The 9,185-nt window shown below is 42.0% G+C and overlaps 1 protein-coding gene across 4 annotated transcripts in view; it reads left to right on the top strand.

Annotated features, from left to right (window-relative positions):
- Window positions 1-8,368, top strand: part of spopla (speckle type BTB/POZ protein like a) — a 169,721-nt gene extending 161,353 nt beyond the window's left edge. For 3 of the 4 annotated variants that reach the window (XM_085986649.1, XM_085986648.1, XM_085986647.1), the window contains 3 exons: window positions 2,640-2,782; window positions 2,889-2,942; window positions 6,278-8,368. In XM_085986649.1, the coding sequence (XP_085842775.1) occupies window positions 2,640-2,782; window positions 2,889-2,942; window positions 6,278-6,422 (342 nt within the window). In that variant the 3' untranslated portion in view covers window positions 6,423-8,368. Of the gene's footprint in view, window positions 1-2,639; window positions 2,783-2,888; window positions 2,943-5,812; window positions 6,233-6,277 lie in introns of those variants that run through there. The other variant, XM_085986650.1, reaches the window with a different exon arrangement.
- Window positions 8,369-9,185: the final 817 nt, after the last annotated feature.

The following is a 9,185-nucleotide window of genomic DNA, read 5'->3' on the forward strand; positions in this document are numbered from 1 at the left end:
GCACATGGGATTGGGCGTAAGGTACTGACTTGGATAGAGAACTGGTTGGCAGAAGGGAAGCAAAGAGTTGGAATAATCGGGTCTTTTTCTGAGTGGCAGGCAGTGACTAGTGGGGTACCGCAGGGATCGGTCCTAGGACCCCAGCTATTCACAATATATATTAATGATCTAGACAAGGGAACTAGATGTAATATCTCCAAGTTTGCAGACGACACAAAGCTGGGTGGGCGTGTGTGCTGTGAGGAGGATGCAGAGAAACTCCAGTATGATTTGGACAGGTTGGGTGATTGGGCAGATGCATGGCTGATGCAGTATAATGTAGATAAATGTGAGGTTATCCACTTTGGTGGCAAAAACAGGAAGGCAGATTATTATCTGAACGGCAATAGATTGGGAAAAGGGGAAGTGCAATGAGATCTGGGTGTCCTTGTTCACCAGTCGCTGAAGGTAAGCATGCAGGTGCAGCAGGCGGTTAAGCAGGCAAATGGTATGTTGGCCTTCATAGCGAGGGGATTCGAGTACAGGAACAAGGATGCCTTGCTGCAGTTGTACAGGGCCTTGGTGAGACCACATCTTGAGTATTGTGTGCAGTTTTGGTCGCCTTATCTGAGGAAGGATGGTCTTGCCGTGGAGGGAGTGTAGCGAAGATTCACCAGACTGATACCTGGGATGGCAGGAATGGTGTATGAAGAGAGATTGGGTCGATTAGGCTTATATTTGCTGGAGTTTAGAAGAATGAGAGGGGATCTCATTGAAACTTATAAAATTCTAACAGGACTAGACAGACTAGATGCAGGAAGGATGTTCCCAATGGCGGGGGAGTCCAGAACCAGGGGTCACAGCCTAAAGATAAGGGGTAAGCCATTTAGGACAGAGATGAGGAGGAATTTCTTCACCCAGAGAGTGGTGAACCTGTGGAATTCTCTACCACAAATGGCAGTTGAGGCCAATTCATTAAATATATTCAAGAAGGAGTTAGATATATTTCTTAAGGCTAAAGGGATCAAGGGATATGGGGGGAAAGCAGGGACAGGATACTGAATTTGGATGATCAGCCATGATCTAATTAAATGGCGGAGCAGGCTCGAGAGGCCGAATGGCCTACTCCTGCTCCTATCTTCTATGTTTCTATGATAGACTTGTTTCTTACCACTGGGGCAGGAATAAGCAAAGAAATTATTGCTAAGTGAGTACAAATTGGAGAATGTGGGCACCACACTATAGGAAGGATATCGAGGCCTTGGAGAGGGTGCAGACGAGATTTACTAGAATGGTACCAGGGACTTCAGTTACATGGAGAAGCTAGAGAAACTGAGTTTGTTCTCCTTGGAGTAGAGAAGGTTTAGGGGAGATTTGATAGAGATGTTCAAAATCTTTAAGGGTTCTGATAAGGAGAAGCTGTATCCAGCGGCATAAGGGTCAGTAACCAGTGGACATAGATTTAAGGTAATTGACAAAAGAACCAGAGCCGAGATAAGGGGGAAAATTACGTAACAAGCAAGTTGTTATGATCTGGAATGCACTGCCTGAAAGGGTGCTTGAAGTCGATTTTACAATAACTTTCCAAAGGGAATTGGATAAATACTTGAAGGGGAAAAAATTGCAGGTCTATGGGGAAAGGGCAGGGGAGCGGGACTAATTGGATAGCTCTTTCAAAGAGCCGGCATAGACATGATGGGCCAAATGGCCTCCTTCTGTGCTGTTTCATTCTATGATATTAAATAGCATAGATTAGGTTGATCTGGAGTAACATTTAAAGGTGTGCTAGGGTACTAAGGAAAGAAAGACTTGCATTTATATAGCGCCTTCCATGACCACTGGACGTCTCAAAGAGCTTTACAGCCAATGAAGTACTTTTGAAGTGTAGTAGGACAAGGAACATAGAATGTCTTCACATGGTGTGATTAACACATGGAAAGGTATTTCTGGTAGAGTAGTGGAAGCAACAACCTGAGATGCACTGAAGAGGCAGTTAAATGGAATGATGGGGAATGTACATCTTTTGTCTGGGCAGTTGAGCTTCGATTGGTTGAATAGTCTGACTCATCTGGATCTTGTGACAAAGTTGGCTGTTGCCATTTGTGACAGATTCACCCTATTTAAAGTTATATAAAATAAGTACACAAATTCCGGTTAGATTCCATTTGAATGATTTGGGCAGACTTTTCACTGGGCGCTAAGTCATTGTTCCAGTCTGAGTACATCCCATCCACTTTTAACATAGTGCGAAGGGTGCATTTCAGGAAGAATGGGAGAAACTGACCCAGCAATTGAATGACAATTGTTAACCATCTTATTTCAGTCACTGTTCTTCAGACATTCAGTAGACTGATAGCTTTGAACTTTGTACATATTGAGAAATAGTGTGGCATTGGCACTTTTCAATGATTTCAAGAGTTTTGAAAACATTTGTTTTGCTATATATTTTTTGTCAATGTATTTAATTGATTTTTTTCATTAGTAGGAAAGCGATGATTTTTTGATAGGGACAGTTATTTTTTCAACTTTTGGGAAGGAGGGTTTGCTTGCAGAAACTATGCATTTTTGATGTAGATCAAATCTACAGCCAGTAAATTGTATTTCTAATTGACAGTTGCCAGTTTTGTGAGGTAATCAAGATTTTCTCCCCCCCCTTCCAGTACGCACTAGATCGTCTAAAGGTCATGTGTGAAGAAACCTTGTGTAGTAACCTCTCAGTTGAAAATGTTGCAGAAATTCTCATTCTTGCAGATTTGCACAGTGCAGAGCAGCTGAAAGCACAAGCAATAGACTTCATTAACAGGCAAGTGTCATCACTTTCAGCCATGTGAAATTGGGCTGCCAAACCTATATTTTGAGTTTGTGATGTTGAGTTTATTTTTCTTTCTGTTACTATTTTTCCATCATAGATGCAGTGTTCTCCGACAACTTGGGTGTAAGGATGGAAAAAACTGGAGTAACAAGTAAGTAAAGTGGAAAAATGAAAGTGATTGGATTTTTGATTTGTTTGTGAGGTTTATCATCGTGCATCATTTTCTAGCCTAATTGTTATGGCACAGTCTACCCTGATAGTAGCCTTTGTTCTTATAAATGGACAGAAAAGTACAATGCAATTTAACACAGAATGGCACCTACAAAGTAGGCAACATTACCATTCCACAAAAGATTATACAGAGTGCAAAGAAGGACTTCAAAGTTTTGCCATCTCTCAGATTGCAGATAGATTTAGATAGGTTTGTTTTAAGTAATGATGCAAAGAACATTTTTATAGGTCACTCTTCTTTCCATTCCACACATGCTTCATTCTGCTAATTTATAAATATGGTAATAGTTATTTTAGGTCACTTCTCTCTCATCTTTGTATAACCTTTTGTTCTTGCCAGAAAATGGTCATGAAGGATACAGTTTTTTTCCCCCCCAATTAGACAGTTCCTAGCACCCTGGAGTCTTATTATTTCATAGTTGTGTTGTGCAGTAACATGCAAAACTTTTGTGCACTGTAAACATACCTCTCTGAAATGTGCAAGATGTCATATGACACAGTACAATTACTGTGCATGTGTGGTCTATTTTTAAACTTAGAAATAAAGAATTTGTTGAATCAATACTGTATAAATTTCTGTGGAAAATATATATATAAACTTTATGGGCTAAAAGTTCGGTGGCGCCGTGTTTGGGGCGCCAAGCTTGCCTGGGCACCGGAATTTGTGCTCCGGCCAGAGCCGCTTGCGCCCTCCCGATATTCAGTGGGTGCGCCCCAAGAGGGACTCGGGGCGCTGCTCGAGGCTCCCCGCGTCCCGCTTGGGGCGCTCAATCTGAATATTGCCGCGCTACGTGCCACAGCGCCACATGCTGTGGCACGGCGCGCTGCTGTACTGCAGGCCTTCCTCCCCTTAAGGGGGAGGGGCCTGCACCAGCGCGATCACCGATCGCGAGTGCCAGCAAAAGAGCCCGACACCGAGAAGTGCCGGGCTTTTGGGACACAGCCGGCACTGCCCGGGGGGTGGATCAGGAGGCCGGGGAGGGCGGCGCGAGGAGGTGCTGGCAGGCGGCCACCGGAAAAAATGGCTGCCTCCACCTTAATTTGCGCCACTACCGCCACAGGTAGGCCCTGTGAACCGGTCGCGATTTGCGACCGGCGTTAGAGGCAGGCGTGACCAAATATCGCGATCGGGGCGGGAGCAGGGCGCTGCACACACCAATGACGTCATCGGTGGCGGCGCAGCGCTACAAGCTAACGCTGCCATTAGCGCCCCGCTAAATATCGCGGGAGGCGTGGCCAGTGGCGCTAAAGCCACTGAGTGCCCTCTTTGGGCGCTAACTGGTGGCGCAGCCCACTGAATTTCTAGGCCTATATTTCCACAAATCTTGCAGTAAGATTGTGCCACTTTGTTCTAGTTTCACTGCGAGCAAAAGCTCTGTATTGGAATTTTATTTTGTGATGTTTGACTCACCCTTTAAAAGTGCCGTTTTAAAAGTTGACTACTCCCATACAGTATTTCTGCTAGCCTTTAACGTGGGCAAAGAAAGTATATTGCAATTTCAGTTTTAATAAATAAAATCTTTATTTTCAAATATTATCAGATATCTGATGTAACAAACTATAATCCAATAGTACTGTAATGTGTTGCAGAATTCCTTTTAAAATGTGCTTCAGTTTATACTAGAAATAACTTAACCATGTTACAAGCAGAATGCCTTACCTATTATAATCTTGATAAAGTATCATTTTAAATCTAAAGGAGACATAAATCTACTCCCACAATAATGTTAAATCTGTTCATACATTCACTCATACCAATGGACTAGAGTTTCCACTTGATTGCGTTGGTTTTTATGGCACAATTCCCCTGATATCAGCGTGACCGGCGCAAAAGATCGCGGAATTTTAAGTGCAAATTGCGTTCAGCGCAACTCGAGTTTCAGTGATTTTTTTTTTTGCGCTAGTTTTAAAAACATCGTGCTAAAAGCAGAACCTGACCACAAAACTGGCCACGCCCACAGATCGAATTAATCGCCATTGGGAGCTTCTGCTAATTGCACACCATTGCAGGCCCTCGGAGACTCCAAAAATTAAATTGGATCTTTTGGGCACAAGGACACTAATAGGTACATTTTCAAAGGTTTTGAATGAATTTTTTTAATGAACTGACTACTGTACCCAAATCTAAATAGAAAATAGTTTTGTATATTTTTTGTCATTTTCAGCTATTTAAAATGGGGTTACTCAGGCATTTTTTAATTCGCTTATGGGATCTGGGCGTCGCTGGCAAGGCCAGCATTTATTGCCCATCCCTAGTTGCCCTTGAGAAGGTGGTGGTGAGCCGCCTTCTTGAACCGCTGCAGCCCGTGTGGTGAATGTACTCCCACAGTGCTGTTAGGGAGGGAGTTCCAGGATTTTGACCCAGCGACGATGAAGGATCCGCGATATACTTCTAAGTCAGGATGGTGTGTGACTTGACACTATGATTAAAAATGCTTATTTTTGGGATAAACCCATTTTCAGCTGTATTAATCAAACCGTACCAAGTTACCATTCTTAAATATATCAAGGAATTTTGCAAATGGGGCGGGTGTGGAACACTTTTCAAAATGGGTGCAATTTTGGGTTAAAGCGGAAACTCTACCCCAGTGTGTTGCTTTATTGAGTGGTGAAGACTAAAATATAAATTATCCCTAAATCTACGTAGGTAAACTCTAGATCATAAAACATGACGGTGGTTTAGCCACATTCCATTTTCATAGGATATAAAAACAAGTGTAAAGGTGTGAATAATGTGATATTGGGTAAAATATAACTGCATCAGTATATTTATTTTGCTTTTCTGTCCAGTGGTTGAGAGGAAGAGTTGTGATCCAATTAGAGTAGGGGGAAGATTGGCCTTTGTGATCAGAGGAGGAATGGAAGAGTGTGCGAAGAGAGGCCAAGAATCTGGGAACAGCAAAGAGGGGTGAGGGGGAATAAAATGGAGGGTATGTAAAAAGAAGGGATGATTAAGAAAGTAAAGCTGTGAAGCAATTGCAGAGAATCTTCCCCATCAACAGCTAATTGGATTTGGCTTCAGTCCACTGGAAAACCTGCTGCTTTTAGCCACAGAGAAGGAAAATTTAAATGTGGATATTGACGGACACAAGAATTCCAAAAAGAAAACTTGACCACCTAAAATGGATCCCTCTGTAATAAAATCATTGCATTCATCGGTCAATAAATATAAATAACAGGTATTGATACTTGAATACTAATTATTCTGAGTATTACTGATAGTCTGATGAGCTTTATCACTTGACTGATTTTCAGCCATGCCACAGATGTGATGGAGACAGAAGGCTGGAAGTCGATGATCCACTCCCATCCTCATTTAGTTGCAGAGGCCTTCCGAGCACTGGCGACTGCACAGTGCCCACCATTTGGTATTCCACGCAAACGATTAAAACAGTCATAATTGCGCTAGAGGACTCTAGGTACTGATCTTGCTACTGACTCTTTGTGTGAAGGTATTTCTACCTTGCACCCATACAGGATGAAGTCCTCATCACTTGCATACAGAGGACACAACCTGAACTTTAACCGTCTTTAATTGCTCTGCTGAAGGATGTGTTCCAGTATGGTCTTCAGCTTTAAATTAGTTTACATGCTTTTCTCTCAGCCACTTAAACAGCCTTAAATGATTTTCCTCCTCCTTGTTCAGTTCAAGTATTTTTTAAGTTTCTTTTTTTTTTAATTAATGTGTGCCTTGTCATTGGACTAGGCTATGCAGAATTGCATCAGCAACCATAATGCAGTGCCTACCATTGAATAGTTGGGAAAGGCAAACGTAGCCTTTATTGCTTTTCTAAATGCATACCCTCGATAAAAAATTATCATTTTTGATTAATTTCCTTGGGAATCTATTACCCCTGATTAGCCAGAGATTGGAGCAGTTAGCTGTAACAGCACTTACCTTTCAATATTGTATGTGAATTGTTGCATTTCCTCATTCCAGATTTGCATTATGGATGCTGTTGAAATTCTGCATGACAGCCTGAAAGGGATGTACCATTCAATAGCACATGTCCTTAATGGGCCAGTGATATATGAAGTACATGGTTGGTTTGTGAGCCACCATTTTCTTTTTCAGTGTTTGTATACCTCGTTTACAGTTTGGAATTTCTACTGTACAGATTTTTTTTGAGGATTAAATTCACATTTTTGGCAGAAATGTTAAAGACCTTTGTTACAATTGTGTGAAAAATGGTTTGTAATGTTCAGCAACCTTCTAGAACTTGAGATCACATCATAGCTAAAGTCAGAACACTATAATTTTGTGATACCAATGGACCCAAAACATTGGACTGGTTCAATGGAACTACAGCACAACACTGTTAAACTTGAATAATGGAAGAGCATTTCTGAAGACTACCCATTTGAAACTCCTAATAAAGATGTTAAGACACTGAAGGTCACTTGATCAAATTAGTTTCCCAGAACATGCTTGCGATGTTTCTATCCCTTTAACAATTAAAAAAAGAAATTTCTTGCCAATTTCCTCCTCTACACTTCTGAAGGCGCTGATTCTTTGGGATCTAGTTCCACGGGCGCCGGTCGCCCTCCAGTATCTCACCCAAATGGCTGTTATTCATGTGTGAGTGTCATATGGCTATTTAACCACAGGGGACATCACAGCCAAGCCTAATGCTATCCTCACCTGACATCCACACATGTGCACTTCCAGTGGGGCTGTTGGATAGCGATCAGATGTGAGAACCCTGGATGATTTTCCACTCCCTACCCCAGCGGGCGCTTAATCCACTAAAGCGCCCTTACTGCTGTCCCAGCTAAGATCACCTAAATCAACACAGACTAGGGATCGAAACTCAAATCTTCCTGGAGTGTATGGCTCAGCTACTCACTGGATAAACTTGCTCAGCCACTGGGGGCAGTATCCCTTTTAAGAATGAATAGGTATTGTTATCAAGTCATTTGTCTGAGACACTGTGCTAAGGTAACACTGTAAATTTTGTAGAAAACTCCACGTTTCAGGACAATGATTTTGCAGTGCCACAAATCGACGTTACATGGCAATTGATTTGCTTATGTTTTGCTATTTTATTTATTATGCATCAATATATTTCATAAAGCTTATGTTAGGTTAAAAAAAACTTTGTAAAACTTTATAAATGCAATTGAATGCACTAATTTGTATCAGCGTTCATTCTGTAGGCTATTGTTTTGTGAAAATCATTTTTTTGTTGGACAAGAGAACTCAAAAATATTTTTAAAATTTGGAAGTTAAAGAAGCCGATGGGTTTAAGTTATCAATGTATCTGTTTACTGTCATATCACAAATTCTGAAAGTATGGTTGCATGAACTACACACCATTAAAATTTGAATTAAAAAAAACTTTAAAATGAGTTTTGAAATGGTTGTTCAAAAATGGTTGTTCAAAAGTAATTGACATTCATTAATGTTCAATGCTTCTACTGAGAAGTTTGAATTCCAATAATCTGTTTTAAATTAGTAGAACACATTTTGTACTTATTTGCTGAAATGGTTATTTCAGCTCTGGCATATTAAAATGAAATAATGTTGCTATTTTTATTCCTCATGACATACCAACTGCCTCTTTCCACCTCCATCTCCTGCAGCTGGGAGAACAAGAATATTCAGGGCTGTGGATTGCTCCATGGTTGACAATGGTGCAACACTGTCTGATGGGAGTTATCTTTGTGCAGGACAGAGCCTCTGTCATCCATTTTGAGTTTCTTCCTTTCTCTCTTTCTAATTTCTCTTCTCATTCCCAGTCCAAATAGAGGTGCTCCATCTAGTGATTGAGCCAAGAACTGACAAAAACTTGCCCAATTGCAAGCAAGCAAATGTCAGTTGAACTGGGGCCCTGATTTTTAAAGGGGACGGGGGCAGTGCACCCCGAGAGTCTTGGAACGTGGAGGCCCTGCTGATCTTAACGGCACGGCTTTATGTTAAATAAATGTTTCTGGAGTTCCGTCTGACAAATGGAGGCGGGAGTGGGAATTTGGTGGCAGGAGGCTGTAGCTGGGGACCTGTGGGATCAGTTAGTGGAAGCAGATACTGGAGGCGATTGGGGTGGGGGGGTGGGTGTCTATGGCAATCGAGGGGTGGGGGGGGTGGGTAGGAGGCTGGGTCTAGGGAAGCCCAAGAGCACCTTGTGAAGCCGGTGGGGGGGGTGGTGGGGGGAGTACTCCTGGC

Source organism: Somniosus microcephalus, chromosome 4 (assembly GCF_052327205.1).
Source record: "Somniosus microcephalus isolate GS21.2 chromosome 4, FLI_Smic_1.0, whole genome shotgun sequence".
Taxonomy (NCBI): Eukaryota; Metazoa; Chordata; class Chondrichthyes; order Squaliformes; family Somniosidae; genus Somniosus; species Somniosus microcephalus.